At 37.6% G+C, this 17947-nt stretch overlaps 1 protein-coding gene across 1 annotated transcript in view; it reads left to right on the plus strand.

Annotated features, from left to right (window-relative positions):
• Positions 1 to 17947, plus strand: part of GPLD1 (glycosylphosphatidylinositol specific phospholipase D1) — a 25451-nt gene continuing 7504 nt past the window's right edge. Inside the window, exons 1-14 of the mRNA XM_032181726.1 lie at positions 1 to 102; positions 2981 to 3036; positions 3704 to 3782; positions 7814 to 7911; positions 9170 to 9280; positions 9534 to 9582; positions 10086 to 10140; positions 11162 to 11269; positions 12024 to 12051; positions 12149 to 12288; positions 13301 to 13366; positions 15020 to 15140; positions 15667 to 15806; positions 16924 to 17110. Coding sequence (XP_032037617.1) covers positions 6 to 102; positions 2981 to 3036; positions 3704 to 3782; positions 7814 to 7911; positions 9170 to 9280; positions 9534 to 9582; positions 10086 to 10140; positions 11162 to 11269; positions 12024 to 12051; positions 12149 to 12288; positions 13301 to 13366; positions 15020 to 15140; positions 15667 to 15806; positions 16924 to 17110 — 1335 coding nt within the window. The 5' untranslated portion in view covers positions 1 to 5. The remainder of the gene's footprint in view (positions 103 to 2980; positions 3037 to 3703; positions 3783 to 7813; positions 7912 to 9169; positions 9281 to 9533; positions 9583 to 10085; positions 10141 to 11161; positions 11270 to 12023; positions 12052 to 12148; positions 12289 to 13300; positions 13367 to 15019; positions 15141 to 15666; positions 15807 to 16923; positions 17111 to 17947) is intronic.

Here is a 17947-nt window from a genome sequence, read left to right on the forward strand (position 1 = left end):
GCATCATGGCTGGTCTGCAGGTCTGGTCTGTTTTGGTAGTTACACTGTGCAGTTTCTGCCAAAGATGTATTCCAAGTGGGATCTCAACGCATGTTGAAATAGGTAAGGCGCGTTCAGAATGAATTTTCATGCGCTTTCATGAATTGCTTGGGAAGAAAAGTAAACTCAGTTTTGTCAGGAAGGCAACGGGAGGGAATAATGTGAAAGTAATGAGCGTTCTACGTATTTTTCTTTATATATTTATATATAAAATATATATAAACACATGGCATGAGTGAGTAGTTTGGTTTTGGCGTTTGAACCTCAACTGTACAATTTTTGCAAGTAGAGTGCTTGAATCGGTTTAGTTGCGTATTTTTCTGTCTTCTAAAACACAGGCATTATGTAACTGGAATGTTTGTGTCTCCAAGTCTTACACAAATGTGTTTTTGTCTGGAGAAATAAGAGAAATATTTGTCTTTGTTAAAATTAATGTTTTGTTTTGTTTGTTTGTTTTTCGTATTTAAATATAAACTAGAGAATAACACAAATAATTTTTGGTTGCTCTGTTTTCAAATATCTGTGTATTATTTTTGCTGTCCCTGCATAAAATAAATAAAATACTATATTTGTGTCTGTGACTAACGTCATGGAAATTTTGTTCCATGTCTCTTCTTGGTAGGTTGCTATCTGTAGCCTAAACAACCTAGGTTTGTAGAAAAATTGAGAGAATTGAATCAATGTCAAAGTGGGGAAATGTTTCTGTTTTGAATTTCTTATTTGCACGTGTTATTTTTAAAACCTGGTTTCTGCAGTAATTCTTGAGAAAACATTCATAGGTAGCTGGAGGTTGTTCTCAAATGTTTATTCAGTAGATTTTAATTGACGGCTTTACTTGGTCATTCTTCAGTTTCTGACTCTCAATCCATTGCTCAAAACAGATAGAAAGTAAAACATATAATACTGTATGTATTCAGGTAATCTCAGACTTTAATTACTGAATACATGCAAATTTGAACAAGTAAAAAGCTGTAACCTAGAATTCATGGCATTTGTTTCAGACCAAGAGTATGCTCAGTGTCCTGTACCTTTGGTCAGTGTCCTACAAACATTTGCTTTTCCTAATGATATGTCAAGAAGCACGTAGTAATCACTAAGAGAAGTCACACTGCCTGAAGATAGGCAAACGCATACAACTTTGTAAGCCTTGAGCCCTAATTATTGAATGTGAGCTTCTGAAAACTTGAAATGACATATTTGACAGAGTACAGAGTGTTTTCAAGAAATCTGCGAAGAGAAACAATCTTACGGATCTGCCCCAAAGCAGTCGTTTTAATCTAATCAGGGAAGCATATTACAGAAAACCTGAATTTATATCATTTAAAGATCTTGGTTGTCTGAGAAATCATGTGTACACCTAACTGTCGCATCAGCGTTTACAACAAATATTGTCCATTTGTCTGAAAATGACATTAAAATGGGTTCAGTTCTGATATTGCTAAAAACTGCACTTTTATTACTGTACAAATAAAATTTCACAATGATAAGATAAAGGAAGTTATTGCCAAATCCAAGCACTGAATATTCCAGAAAAAAAAAAAAAAAAAAAAAAAACAAAAACCTCCTATGACCCAAAACTAACACCAAAGTCTATTCTGGACACACTCCTGAAAGTACTTTAAAATGGTGAAAAGTTCTGCCTGTTCAAAATGTTGATCATGTGCAATGTGCTCGGCAGTGCTGTGCTGTGTCCTACTTGCCATGGCCTTGTTCTGGGAGGCAGGTTTAAGCAAACGGGCTTTTTTTCCATGCACAACAACAGGGTTGTGTGGGACTGTAAAGATCCCTCCACAAAGTTCATTGTAAAGGCGAGCTGGTGGGATCTGGGCCATCTCAGTAACAAGTCAGGGATGGTAGGGGACAGGAGGGGAAAAAAAAATGCAAAACTGAGATTTTTTTAATTACTATTATTTATTTATTTTTATTACATAATTCCTGGCTTGTTGCAGGAACAAGCTTGTTGCTTGGTCCTTAAGTAAGTATCTCTTAACCTATTTGCATAAGCATGGTTTGAAACAGCAGTGTGTAAGATTCAAATAATTTGAACGTTTGGTTTTGTCTGTATCTTATTCCAGAATGAGAGTAGATTTTTTTGTGGTTTAATTATTTTGGTAAGGATTTCTTTAAATTCAGCATATTCTGGGTTATATTGACAGGGAAATCAGTCTTAGTTTGTAAGTAGCGCAAGTGGGGAACAAACCTTGAGTGGGGGAGCGTAAAGAAGATAACCCATGCATGTGGTTTCAACTGAATAATTTTAGAGGCAACGTTGGGTGTTTTTAGGAAAGTGCTAATTGATTGTCCCTGGCATTTAACATTAATTAGAATGAAATTTCATTAAAAAAAAGTGATAAATTTGTTTTATTCTTTTATTTTGCTTGCCTAATAAACAGTTTGGCAGTAAGAATGTCTACCTATTCAGTGAATAAATAGCATTATTTATTTTGCTGGCTCTAGATATTGGTTGTTTTTCATACACGTTAAAAATTAATCAAACTGGTAAGCATGTTGATTCCTGAGGGCAGTGAAACTTAAACACAATTCATGTGGGTCCTTTACAGCTAGAAAGTTATGATACATATTCCATGTGTATCCATGTGTATTCCATGTTCCGCTGTCAGTAGCCCGATTCAGGACATAAAGAGCTCTTTTTTACTTGCCGTCAGACATTCTCATCTTTGTTGGTCATCTTGAGAACTGGGTTGAGAGAGAGTCTGATGAGACCTCTGTCTCCAGATGTGCCACAGAAACAGCGTTCCTGTATTCGGTCCCTAGACCGTCTCACATACACAGATTTTTTGGAGAAGAAATATTTCCTATGCCTGTGCCAGTTGGCATAGATATGATAATGCAGTATAATCTATTTTTGATAATGCATCTAAGAAACCATTGGCCTGGTTACAATATGTATCAATCAATACTTCAATATGTTGTTTTTCAGCACACAGAGCTCTGGAATTTTTCATTTCGCGTGAAGGGAATGTTAATTACAGACAGGTAGGAAGCATTGCTTAACTGTCTAAGCTTTTCTTCTGAGTCTTTTTTTCTGTCTTCTTACCTTTCTTTATTATAAGGTGTGAGTAATATGTGTGTAACTACTGTGCCTAAACTGTATTTGTAACTTTATTGTTGAAAAATCCATCAGAGCACTGTAAACATGTCAACAGTTTTCATAAAAACATAAACAAACACATATGTTTTGTGTTTAAAACACATTTAATGTTCTTTAGGACAATGTAAAGAAGACCAATTTATGTAACTTGATATTTTATGAAAGTAGGAGATCACTCAAGGGAAGTATTGACTTTGTCTCTAGTAGACAGATATGGCGTGGTTCAGAGAATGGAAGTTAGCAGCTTAGGCTTTGTGTCTAGCCAAGAGGAAGAGGGCACCTTCAGAAGGTGACCAGGAGTTCCCAAGTTACATTATATAAGTACTTTCCTAAATGGCCTTTCAAGTTACAGCGTGTACTGATTAGTTTGGTTTCACTTAGAAGGATTGAGGGTGGGGTGGGCGTAGGGGTGAGGATGATGATGACACTGAAATGATGTATTTTACTAAGATAATAGTTGTGTCTTGCTGGCAGTATTTAAAGTTTATCTTTGACATTGGCATTACACAGTGTTTTTGTGCTATGTAATAGCATTCTGATTCCTTTTCCCAGTTGTTACTAAACCACCAAGATGCATTTCAGGCTGGGAGCATTTATCCTGATGCCTTTTATCCTTCAATCTGCAAAAATGGTAAGAAAAGATTTTTGAGTCCAATATTGTAACAACTGTATCATTATGTGAAAATGCTAGAGAATTTAGTAGGGTTGAAAATAGCTGTGTTGTAAAAAAATGAACTATGAACAAAAACATCCTGAAAAAAATCCACCATTTTTGTTAGCATTTTGAGCCTTTTAGTAGAACTTTATAACAATACCTTTGAAAACATTTTCAGAAAATAACTTCTGGGTAATTTTAACTGTTTAATATGTACAGCAATTTGATGAAAGGATGCTGGTTGAATAAAATAGGTTAGATTACTGAGTACTGACCTGGAGAGGAATTGAGAGGATAAAAAAATATTTTTTCTAAGTCATATGTAAAGTGTAGAGCTAACTTCTGTATCAGGAAATATTAGCTTCTGCCAGACCAGTCACAAAGATGACAGGAGAATGAAAAAAATAGAAATAAGAAAGTGACACTAATGTGTTGTGATCTTTTGACAAGAGGCAATGTACCAAGATGCACCAGGAAAGGTTTTGTCTTGATATTAGAAATTTTTTTTTTTTTTCAATGGGAACAGTCGGTTGCTGGAACAACTTCCCTAGGGATATGGCAGAATTCCCATTGCTGGAGATTTTCATGATGCAGTTAGACAGTGTGCCAAATAATTTTACCTTTCCTCAAAAAGGTTTGACCTGATGGCCTTTTGAGGTTCCTTCCAACCTGGGCTATTCCATGATTCTGTGATTCTATGTCAGTTAAAAGTCTTTCTGTTTCTAGAATGCATACTGTCTTTTGCCTTTTACTGGTCCCTCTTTCTGTCAGGCTTAGTTTTCGTGCTTGCAGATCTAAAGACTGCACTACAAAATTAGCCTCCCATTACTGTAAAGAGTATATCTAGACTTGCAGCTAGTCCTGATTTTTCAATTCTCATACGTCAGCTTGTGCTCATAATCAGCAACATCAGAACTATAAATCAGCCAGCTAGGTCTTGGTACTGGATATTTGCTACCAAAATGTTAAATCTGGATAGTGAGAAATTGGCAAATGGGGCAAAGACACTCTGTCCTCCAATAAACAAACTATCAGGATGTGTATGCAGACATCAGAAACAAGGCAGTGACACATAGTTTGTGTGAGGTTATCTGGCCAATTAACAAATTGATGGTTAATATATTGAGGGTAGGTGGTTTATTTGAGTGGTTTGTGCAAATCCAGATCCATTAAATTCAGAGCATTCTTAGGATCTTTTTTCTGTTTACCTTATCTTTTACATGTTTTTCAACTGATTGCTAATGTATCTGTTTATCTTTGTATCTGTTTTTCCTGCCTGAAACTGCAAAATCCTTATTTGTCTTTCCAAGGACACTTTTCCCTCTCTTTTCTCATCTCTTGATCTACTTGGAGTCTTAAATCAGGAAGTGGCAGCTAGACGTCTCGTTAACTCTCAGTCATAGGTTGTTGACCCTTAGCTATCCCAGCTACTGCTGGGTGTATATCCTGACAGGCAGGTTGCTCCATCCAGCATACTGAAGGGGGATCTTCCCTTTCATAGTGTTCTTTTCACTTTCAGATTGCCCCTCTGCTGGTTCTGTCTCATGTCACTTAACCAAGTTGCTATTACTGGTCATCTACCAGGCTCTGCTAACATTTTGTCCCAGACTTTGGTCTCCCTTGCCTTGTTTTCAGGACTGATGTTTTCCTAGGATTTCCTCAATTTATTTCTTAACTTGATTATTTCTATCTACCTCTTCTTTCCCTCCTGGCAGTTTTAATTTCTGCTTATACCACTTCAGTGACCAGAGCCTCTCTACCTGCAGCCTCCAGTCTGTATTGCTTCAGTAACGCTGAGGTCCATATTGCCCAGTTTTTTGTTCAGGCCATGTTTGGACTAAGCAATCTCCTTAGTCAATGTGGAAGAAATAGGTATCTCTACAGAGCTGACTTGCTTGAACTGTGTGCCTCTAGATCAGCATCATAGACATCTAGACTGCCTTTCCAGGCAGGAAACAAACATGGAGGTAGAAGTCTATTCTGTGAATATTTAATTTTGGTCTAACAAATATCATCCTAAATTCCTTTATGTTATCTAGTTCAGCTACAGTTTAAAATGTCAAGAGGCCAGGAAGTGATTAAATCAACCAAAAGGTCTGCTCTCCCAGTTCTAGCATTTAATATACCTTAATCTTCTGCAGCTTCACAGTTCTGTCTGAACAAACACACTCTGTTCCTCTAAGATGGCCCAAAGAATGTCTCCTTCCTACCTTCCTCCCCTTACTCATTTATATAATTTAATATTGTGCTGCTTGGTTTTATCACTTCAGTACTACTTTGACCTCCATTTTATATAAGGTACAGAAAAAATTTTAGGCAAGGTCATTGGCAGTTCCTACAGAATCTCTGATGTACAAATCTAAGCGAGAATAATAATTGATGCTTCAAAGGGAGACCTTTGGATTTTTCCGCCTCCTTTCCTCCTCGCCTTTCTAAAACCACACAGAAAACTTGGCAAGTTTTCAATTCTGTCAAAAATGATCATGATGACTTAGCCTTCCTCAGCCCTGTGCAAACTGATAATCTGTCCCAAAGGTATTGAGTTAACTGCTATGCTCATCAGCTTTTCTCCATAGAATTTGATGTATTAGTTTACTCAACAGCTTCTCTTTTTGTGCTTTCCACTTGAGAAGTGATACTCCCTTGGCACAGTGAAAGGGAGCAGATACAGAATTTCCAGTTCCCTCAAACCAAGATCACATAAGATAAATCTAGCATATCTTTAGAAAATATAAATCATACAAAATATGGCTGATTCGTCTCTTGCCATATAAGCAGATTGCAAAATGTGTCACCTGCTGTGGTGATTTTACCCTGCTGGGCAACTATACCACAACCTCTGTGATTCCACCTCTTCAAAGAAAAAGGGCAAGAAAATAAGAAGGAAAGAGCTCAAGGGTTGAGATAAGGACAGGGAGATCACTCAACAGTTATCATCACAGGCAAAACAGACTCAGCATAAGGGATATTAATGTAATTTATTGCCTATCACTAGCAGACTAGAGCAGTGAAGACTAAACACAAATGAAAAAACCTGCCCACATCCACCCTCTTCTACCTCCCCCTAAGTGGTGCAGGGGAACAGGGAATGGAGGCTGTGGTCAGTCCCTAACACTTGATCTCCACCACTCCTTCACGGTCACTCCTTGCCCCTGCTCCCCATGGGGTCCCTCCCACAGGATGCCATCCTTCCCAAACTGATGCTGACGCGGGGGCTGCCCACATTCAGCAGCTCTTCAAGCACTGCTCCCACACAGCTCCGTACCACTGGGTCCATCCCCCAGGAGCAAACTGCTCCAGCACAGGTCCCCCACGGGTGGGCGGCAGCTCCCCCCAGACCCCTGCTCCTGCGTGGGCTCCTCTCCATGGGCTGCAGCTCCGGCCTGGGGCCTGCTCCTGCTCTCCATGGGCCGCAGCCTCCTCCAGGTCACATCCACCTGCTCCACCGGGGGCTCCTCCACCCATGGGGGGGGCTGCAGCGTGGGGATCTGCTCCACGTGGGACCCATGGGCTGCAGGGGGACAGCCTGCTCCACCAGGGGCCTCTCCACAGGCTGCAGGGGAACTGCTGCTGCCTGCCTGGAGCACCTCCTGCCCTCCTGCTGCACTCACCTGGGGGGCTGCAGGGCTGCTTCTCACCCCTGTTTCCCAGCTGCTGTCACACAGAAGTTTTTTCCCTTTCTTAAATCTGCCCTCACAGAGGCCCAACCACCGTTGCTCCCTGGCCAGCAAGAGGTCCCTTTTGGAGCTGTCTGGAGCTGTCTCTTATCTAACATGGGGCAGCTGCTGGACTCTGCTCACAGAGGCCACCCCTGAAGCCCCCTGCTACCAAGCCCTTGCCACGTAACCCAGTACACCTGTACAGTATGAAATTGAACAAAATTCTGTTTGTTTGTTTTTGTTTGTTTGTTTGTTGTGTGTTGGCTTCTTTGTGGAGAAAACTTGTTTGTTTGTTTGTTTTTTAAACAAAATGATAAATTAAATACTTACACAATTTTTTTGCAATAGGAGTATTCCATGATGTGTCTGAAGACACTCACTGGTCACCATTCCTTAATGCAAGCATTCACTACATCAGAAGGAATTATCCTCAGCCTTGGGAAGAGGTAAGATTTTTTTTTTTTTAAAAACTTTTTAATTTGCTTTCTACTGATTCACTTGCCAGCACTTTTTGCTGCCTTCTTCACCTTCACTTGTTGCAGCTTCATTCTTGGGGAAGTACAGAAAAAATACATAATATTTTTGAATTAAAATGTCTGCTGATACAGGAAGACTTGAAATCCTGTTTCCATCTTTACCAGACAAAAAAAAAAAAAAAAAAGGTTACAGTTTCCATATATAATCTATTTATCTTCAATGTGTTCTGGTGCTTATGATATAATTCATAGGTCCAAATTTTCAAATGCAGTTGGTGGTTTTGGGTCCTTGCATTGTTGCCAGATCCAATTGAATGTTTGCCATTTGAAAACCAGGCCTGGTTTAGAATTCACGCTTATGAAATCTTGGAATTAGTCCTGATCTGCTCTTGTTTATGGTATATGAGCTACTTAGAAGGAGAGGAAGAACAGATTGTCAGAAGTGAGAATGATTTTAAAGGTCATATTGTTTTCTTTCCCTTATTGGAGAATTTGCCGTTCTCCCCGTGCACAGGAAAATCATACCGTTGGAGCAGCATTTGTGAGCATGCACTCCTTAAAATGTAATGAAGTCTGCCTGCCTTTTGATTGGCCCTTAGTGATACTAAAACGTAAACTATTAACCTTCGGGAAGTATAAATTCATCAAAAACTGTGATTCAATTACAGATTTTTAAAAGGTCTCTGGAACTGATAATGATTCAATGCAGATAAATCTTTTCTGAGGAAATGAATTTTCTGTTGCTTATAAGTTTATTCCAGATAACTTTTCAGTTTGTAGGAATAAAATGAGTATCTTCATATCTGGGCTTTAATCAGGTGCTTTTACAGTGAAAAGCACTTGCACAGGAATGTCTTTCTCTCCTACATGTGTCTTTGCTCTGTGCTCGTGGCAGCAGAGGAGGTTCATTCCTTGAAAGTGGCAGAGTTTGTCTCCAATGCCAAAAAACACATTTAACTTGAGGTAGACAAGTTGTCCTGACATCAGCCATGTAATTCTATGTTCTTGGACTGTATATGTTGCATAAAGGTTGTCAAGTCACAAAAAAGTTCCCCAGTATCAAGAAATGAGTGCTCAATGCTTTGTTGTGATAATCTGTTGGACAGTAAGAGACTTCATTATATTTTTGTATAACACACTGACGTAAAATGCTCACCTAAAATGCTCATCTTCTTAAAGACAGGAGTAAAATTATTGATGTTATGACATGTATGTTGTTGTTGTATAGGCTACAGAGAAGCTGGTGGCTTTCCTGTTTGGAATTGCCTCACATATGGTGGCAGATGTTAGCTGGCATAGCCTGGGCATTGACCAAGGATTTCTAAAAGCCATGGGAGAGGTAAGCTTGCATTATTTTATTGATGCAACTGGAATTATTGGAGTTGATAGCCCAGCTTTGGAGTCTGGTGCGGAAAGGAGACAAAAGCTGGAACCCTGATTCAGGGAAATTTTCAGAGACATGTAATGAATGAAGTAGGTCAGGTTTGGGACCTGCACGCTTTAGAGTTGTTTGGACAATTTGATTCTGCTCTCATGTTTGTATGGAAGGATGAGTAAAATGAACAGAAAGTTCTTTTTTTTTCTTCCTCCAGATTGATTTTCATGGTTCATATTCAGAAGCTCACAGTGTTGGTGATTTTGGTAATGTTTCTGTTTGTTGATCATAGATCCTTCTGTTGGGATAACTAGTCCTCTTCAAAACCACAGTGGGTGATTCTGGCTCTTACCCTGTGCAATGGAGGAGCCAAGAATTAGTCATATGGACACTGGATTCTCACTCTGTCCCATAGTTTGTAAGACCCTCCTATCCCTGTCTGTGTGTTCCGTGTTTCAGGAGATGCAATAGGGCATATGTACACCTGTACTGAAAGCCAAAAACACAGGGTGAAGGATGCTAAAAGTTAAATGGAGTCACTTCTCTAATTTTAAATTTGACACCTTTTTTCTTATTCTCTGGAAGTACAAAATATATAGTACACTTTCAGGTGAACCATTCATGTATTCTAAATGACAAAGCATTATACAGCTGGATACCATATAACATAGATAGCATAGCCATAGATAGATCCATTCATACTGTTATCTATGTTAGATACTCTTGTGTTTGGTTTCTTGACTTTTTATTTTTATTCCTCCATCTGCAGGAGGAGATGTACTAAGTCAGTTTGAGCTGGACTTTGGTTATCTGGCATCAAATTGGTAAGAAAATAAGCTTCAGTAGATGTTAATTTCTTTAATGATTACTTCTGCTTATTCTATATTGTCACTATGCTTTAATAAAATGCTGTCCTTCTATATCTTTCATTCCAACCCCTTGCAACTGTTGGAATTTTCCTCAGTTTGGTATTCTTCATATACGTATTTGCTATTCCCTGACATAAAAAACTGGGAGGACAGAAGAAAAAATAGTTTTACATGTAGAAACACAGCAAGAGAGACTGATTTGTTTATTTCTGAAGGAAGTTATAGGTAATTATAGGTAAAATAATCAATGAAAAAAGTTTTCTGGAATGTCCTAGCAATTATTTAAATAACTCAGTGGTAATACCTCAATCAGATTTCCATTTTAATTTTTGGACATTGAGGATGTTTATGGCTACAGATGCTGAGGAATTCAGACAGATTATAAAAGCATAAAAAACAAGCAACAGTTTTAGATATAGATGGTGTTTTTCTTATAGTTTTTAACCAAAATAAAAAAATTATTATTATTTTTTTTTTCTGCTGACAAAGTAGGTCATTTCAGTCTTGTTTTGTCTAGGTAGGATGTAGCTCATCTATGTGCAGAAGGCGTAGACAGTTAACTCATCAACTTTATCAGCTCTGACACATTTCTGAGAAATGTTGAGATAGGAAGAATCAGCAATGTCTGTTTGGCTAGGATTAGATTTGGATGGGAATAGGTTTGGCAACAGAGGAGAGTTGGAGAACATCCACCAAGATTATGTGATCACCAAGCCAGGTGATCAGTGGAGGGAGTGTGGAAACTCACGAGCAATAGCCAGGTTTCTGACTGACCCAAATAGCAGGAGAGTGTTCCTGCAGAGTGCAATTCTATGTGCAATCCTGATCTTTCTGGCATTTGTAAATCTTGATCACCTTACGGAGTCTTCTGAAATACAGAATATTTTAAAACTGGCTGTTATTATAGAAGCTGAATTACCTTTTGCCAGATGATGTGAAAAAAAATCTGGTTACAATACCTCAGTCTTGTTTTTAGGTACGTGCCTGTCAAAGACCTAGCCTCTATCTATGAGGAATTTTATGGAAGAGAGATCATAACCGAAAGCACAATTACTGACTGTACTTACCTGCTGTTTCTTGAACTGTAAGTTGGATAGCTTTGTGTGGGTTTTCATAAGTGAAACTTATGTAGGAAAATTACGATAATCCTGTTTGAAACGCTAGCTTACAAATTTATACATTGAGGCCAGCAATACAGCCTTCCTCCTAGACCCCCAAAATCATAAGATACCTGATTTTTTCTAAAGGTTAGAATACAAATTTGGACTGCTTAAATTAATCATTACACCATAGCATCTGTGTCTTAGCTATTTAAAACGTTTATACGTTTAACATATTTAGGCCTGTTTATTTAAGAACAACTATGTCTTCAAGTATTCTTGCATTGTGGCATGTTAGCAATATAATTTTCATGTATTGAAGGAGTAGCATGCCTACCTAAATTGACATTTTTACTACACTTTATGTAGATCCTTTCAAATCCAAGAATAATACATGGAGATAAGAACTAATGTATTTTTTTAATATCTGTCGGTGTATGCTTTTGAAGATCCTAAACAGCCTAGTTCTATTCTTTATTTCAGTTAATAACTAATAGCCAAGCAGTATTTAAAAACACTGTGAATCCCTCCAAACTGAGAGCTGCATTAAAGATAAGATTATCACTTCTCATGTTGCAGCTTTTAAAAATGTATTGATAACCAACAAGAAGATGTAATGACTTGCATAGTATTTACTATACTCGGGAGTATAGAAGCCTCAAAAAGAACCTTTTAAATAATGAAATATCATTAAATGAAACTTGCTTGTTTCTGAAGAATTGTTATTTATTTTCTCAGACATGGAGAAAGGCTTGCTGTTGCAAAGGTTGGTTTTCTTTTCTTTTTTTCTTTTTTAATAAAAATGAACATACAACATGAAGACAGTGCAATCCATCTTACTTAGTATGTTGCTTGTCTTTTAGCTTTTTCCAAGATATGCTAGTAAATCTCCATTTCTTGTGGAGAAGTTCCATGAGTATTTCCTTGGAGGAGTGGATGACATGGCATTCTGGACAAACAATATTTTTGAGCTCACAAGCCAAATGCTAGAGAATGGAACCAGGTATAATTGTGTTTCCTGCAATATGAAATGTAGTACTCAAGTTCAACACATTTAATTCTTCTGAAGGCAGGTACTTTCCTAGAATAGGTGATGAACTTTAAATCCTCATGTGGGCAAAGGGATTTCTTTCTCTCTTTTAACCAGGTGCATAGGAAGACATAGGCCTTGAGTTTGCACTTGTGACATGTACACATTCCTTTCCCCAGGCAAGGCTCTGGCATGCCAGCTGATACTAGACAGGGAAAATCTGGGACATTCTTTAAGACATACCCAGGGGCATGTTAAAATGCTGCATGGCAGCATAGTTTTTTTTCCTGGACTGGTGATCTGAGCTGTGCCTGCACCCTGTGACTGCACTCATCAGCCAGCAAAGATGGCCCATCCCAAGAGAGGTCAGATAATGCCTTCAGACACTGCAGGCAGATAGGATTAGAAGGAGTAAGAATACATGTTCCAGTGTTGGATGTTCAGGTTTGCACTCAGAATGTATTTTTTATAGGAGTTCTGGCCCTTTACTGCATTTGTACAAGTGTAACTTTACAGTAAATAACTTTATGAGAGCAGTAGTGGGAATTAATACATACGTTTATATGGATAATGTCACCACACATATTTTGGGAAATAATGTTTGAAATATGATATGGCATAATCTGTTGAGTTCTTTGTTCCAAAATGTCACTTTCTTTAAAAGATCATCAGAATTAATTAATTCTATTCTATAAATTCTATTAATAACATTAATAGAATTGTCAGGGCATGCTCAAGGAAGTTTCATTTAAGAATTATATAGAGACATGCAAGATTCATATAGAACCTAAGAAATTAATTAAGGTCACTTAGATAAATATCGGAGTTTCTAAGGATTATAATGTTGCACTGAATTTGATTACTCGGGGTTTTATGAGAGAGGTAGTGCCTTCTAAAAGAGGAATCAGTAAGGATAAAAGTTGAATTTTTAGTTCCACTTGTACTGCAAGAAGATCTTCAAAACACATTCTGAATATTTCTTTAGTGGCTGCTTCCTGCCTGAGAATCCTCTGTTTATAAACTGCACAAGGGAGCACAAGGACAGCTACATGTAAGTATAGCTCTGAAGGTTCAAAGACTTACTGCTGGTGAAAGGAGAGTTTTCCACTGATGGTGGATGGTGAGCTATTGAAAAGTAGAGATGTTCTGATTTATTTATTTTTCCTTTTTATGTATGAATTTGCGATTGTCTTAACATGGATAAACAGGCTTCATAACAGGAACTGTGTAGAACCTGGGATAGGCTTTTACCTTCCAGCCTAACAACAAGAATGCTTACCTAGTACCTGAAGCGCAAAATCTTCACATTTTATTTGGCAATATAGAAATCACCTGTTCAGAGCACAAGGAGTGTATGTATTCCTCTAGCAAACATCTTCCATGACTGTGTTCTTCCCTTGAGAAAGCACCTCTTGTGCTGATACTGGTGAATTTAATTTTCATTGAACTACAACTGCAGAGTTCTGTGAGGTTGTATGGGGATGCTAGATTGTAATTTGTTTACAAGGATCACTTTCCTCCCCTTGAAGACTACAATTTAAGGAGCATGTTTGTTTGACAAGGTTTTTTTAGTGCATAATAATAAAACCATAGGACTAACATGAACTCTTCTGAATTTTATTTTGGTAACAGAAATCAGAATTTTCTTAGCTTTCCTGCAATAAGCATTAATGGCTCAATTTACAATTTCTATTTCAGTTGGATTGGGACAGTGGAATCAGTTAGTTAGATCCACAGGGAGAGAATGATAGGGAAGGAAATTAAGAACAAAAAGAAGAGATAAAAATCACATTGTCAGAGACAGCACTGTATGCTTGTAAATTGCCATGCTGAGAAAGAGAGGGCACGGGAGTGGAGAGATAACCATTAAAGTCTGTATTTTATTTTATGATAAATATTTTCACTCAAAAGAAATAAAAATAATGCCTAGACATAGGTGAAAAGAGCAGCAGTGACTGGAGCTCAATTAGTAAATGGGTTGTGAAATGTAATGTTATGTGGAAGCCTCATGGGTTGAGAGCTTAATGACCTTCATTCTATTGTTTTCTTATTGTGAGAAATTAGTTTTTAGCTTCAAGTTTTTACTATAGCTGTGCAAAGAGTTCTTGCCCACAGATACTGTCTTCAACTAACACTGTTATATATGAAAATATTTTGTACGAACAAAGTGAAGTCAATAGGACTGGAAGGACCATAAACTGGAGCAGAATTCTGGTCAGTGGACAGATGGTAATAGACTCATGTGTTGGGAAAGAATAATTCTAGGGAAATACAGGAAATAGTTGAAATGAGTGCAAATGACTGGTAGAATGTTAGTATACCAACAAATTAAATTTAATAATTTATGTGTGTGAAGTTAAGAAACAGCCACATAGCTTGAGTAATTTTGTATTCAGAAGGTTAAATTGTTTTTTCTTGCCCATTTTTCAGTGCCTCGAGAATATTACTGATAAGTGGAACGTTACAAATAAATGATGACAATGAAGTTAAAATATATAAATGTCTCAATACTTAGCCAGTATTAGCTACACATAAAACCCATGACTTTACTTGAGCTTAACTGCTATCTCTTGAGACCTCTCTATCAATGGGAGAAATGGCCATCCGATTTCATGCAACATGATTGCTTCTCCTACCTTTGTCGTAACATATGCATGTCATTAATTCAGTTGCTTTGTTATTACTACCTTCTTTATTTTAACAGAAACAAGCAATCAAAAAATGAACATCGCAAGAACACAACCTCTTTGCTTCCAAATACCCTTGAAAAGAAAATAAAGTATACAGAGAGAGGAGTTCACTTCGATATACAATCTTGGGCAACAGTAAGTGAGAAGTGACACATGTCAGGTAAAATTCAGCTCTGTATAAAACTGTTTTAATTTCTGTCTGAGATGCTGTGTGATGGAGCAGGGTCTCTGAATGTAAACAGAAGCCTCTGACTTCACTTCATGGAAATTCCATCTGCCATTGTTAATCTGTATATAATGTATCTAATAAGTACATCATAAATACTAGTTTTTTTACACTTTCCTCATTTTATAGCAAAGTTACGGTGCCAAAAATGACAAAATATATCTTTAATTTTTAGTTTTTATGGAATCATGGTAACTTTTGGGGGCTAAGAAATCCCAACAAAGAATAGCAGTGAGTAGTTAGGAATGTTCCAATTAGGGCATACAGATTTTTGTCTCTATCTAAAATACTGCTTATGACCCGAGTCAGAGTATACTTTGATCACTGTGATAATTTCCACTGATGGTGACGTGGGTTTTGATGTGCTATGTACTGTTATGGAGTTTCAGCCTGTGTTTTAAGAATTCTTGTGTCTCTTTATTATTTTTATTTCAGAATTCCCTTCAATACATAAACCGTGCTTTTGCAAAAAATGTCTGGAGAGTGTTAGCATCTACACATCAAGAATCCTCTAAGTACATCTCCAAGCCAGCAGCTTCATATTTTCTTACTTCACCATATGCTAGACTTGGATGGTTGGTACTTTTTTTCTTCCTCACATCCCACTCCTAATTTCTGAAAATGTTGAGTACTGACCAAAATACTGTTTTTTATTCTTTGGATGCTCTTTAAAGATGAAAATCCAAATCAGTTGGTGGCACAAATCTGTCAGAGTGGCTTATGTTGACTAGACAGAGCTACAAGTGAACAGACAGGGCCCTTTTTTCTTTCTAATGTTAGCATAAGCCTCTTTGTGTCAGTACTGAATAAAACTGTAAAGAGCGAAAGTTCCATTCAGATGTAAACTCTAGTCAAATAAGTTCTTTCTTTGAAAGGAGGGTTTTCTTGTCATTTTATTCAGAATGAAAAGAAGCAAAATTAGGACCATCATCAGCTCTAGTTCTGAACAGTATAGGAAGGTTGTTACCCTTTTTTGGTTATTGGTTGGTCATTACACCAAATTAGTCGTCTGTCCTGAATCGTGCCTAACTGAGTGTTTTGGAAACTCCAGAAGACTAATAATGAGTTCAACGGTGCCACAGAAAGAGGCACGTTCTCTCTTCTTTCCAGAGAGGTTCTATCTTTACATGCAGCAGAGAAGAGGAACTAAATAAATGTGTTTGTGCTGCTCATCTTGCTCTTTTTCTTCTGACTCAAACATTGAAGACTTTATTCTTGAGGTTACTTCAAACCATCCAAATGAATGGTAGTTACTTATTTTCTCTACGCTTTCCCTGTCTAACCTCCACCACATTACCGAGACCCATCTTCCATTTGCTTATCTACTGTAATGTCCACTGATTAAATCCAAGGTTCAGCTAAAATGGTAGTTCATTTCACCTTTTGTATTCTGTCGTATGCAAGCAGCCCTTTTTCATGCTTCTTGTTCTGATTGCTCTTAGGTGCCTTGTGTCAGTAAGTAAAAAAGCAGTCCATACAAATGTGAGGTGCATTAACGGAAGATTAACCTCTGTTTTTATTTAGTTCAAGAAAACAAAAATAAACTACGCAACAGGAAAAATGCTATGTAGATTCTTACAAATATGTAAGACACATCTCAGTTTACCTGGAAGTAAAAATATTTATTTCCTGATAATTTAGTGGTAGTCTGGCAGCTAATCTTATGATTTTGTTGACTCTCTTGGTGTACAGGGCAGTGATTTCAGCTGACCTAAACCAGGATGGATATGAAGATCTGGTGGCTGGAGCACCAGGGTACAGCACCCTGGGCCATATTCAGATAGGACGGGTGTATATAGTCTATGGCAATCACTCAGGTTTGCCACCAGAGGACATGGATCTAGATGGGAAAGCAGATGAAGTACTGGAGGGTCATCAGGTGAGGGGTCAAGTCAGATACTTGACACCTTTTTTTTGTTTTTGACTGAATGTGGTAAATTCTGGTAAAAGGATATATTATACATTTCAAGAAAAATGTAACTTCAGTCACAGGAACAATTAAAGCGATATTGATCTGTACTTTCAGTTATTTTACTCTGCCAGATAAATGCGTATGAGAACAAAATAGGCCATTGATTAAGAGTGAGATAGATTCTCTGTAAGACACCATATAGCTTGTTCAGTTCCCTGCATATAAGCAAGTAGTGTGAATTTCTTTCTTCATCTAAAACTATTAGTTTAATATGAGTCTCAATTCCTTTGAAGCTGCATTTTTTTGTGAATTGTTAACTTCTCACAAAACCACTATTTATCTTTAGTAAGACTATATGATACATAAGAAAACAGAGAAAACTACGATTTGGCAGGCTGGTGACTGACTTGTAACTGAGAAGCAGGATCAAAAGATCTTTTTGAGTAATAAAGTTGATCCTCTGTTGAAAATATAGTTATTTGAACAGAAGAGACTAGAGAGAGGTGAGATAAATTTCCTTGTAATCTGTTTGTGTGGTTATAAACTGTGGTGTAACAGCTGATGTCTTCTTACGGCATTGTAGTGGTTCACAGTTGTAATACTATTAGCAGCAAAGATTGCAAGCATAAAGTCAGTGGTGCACTAGGCTCAGAAGAGGAAATACCACAGCAGTCCCTCATTGTGTGAGTTAGCTTATATTCTAACACCCCCATAACCGCAAAGAGAACAGCCCATTCCCAATTAATGTATTGGTATGGTGGTTATTATTTGAGAGAACAGTGATACTAAGAAAGTCTTAAGAAT

Source organism: Aythya fuligula, chromosome 2 (genome assembly GCF_009819795.1).
Source record: "Aythya fuligula isolate bAytFul2 chromosome 2, bAytFul2.pri, whole genome shotgun sequence".
Lineage (NCBI taxonomy): Eukaryota > Metazoa > Chordata > Aves > Anseriformes > Anatidae > Aythya > Aythya fuligula.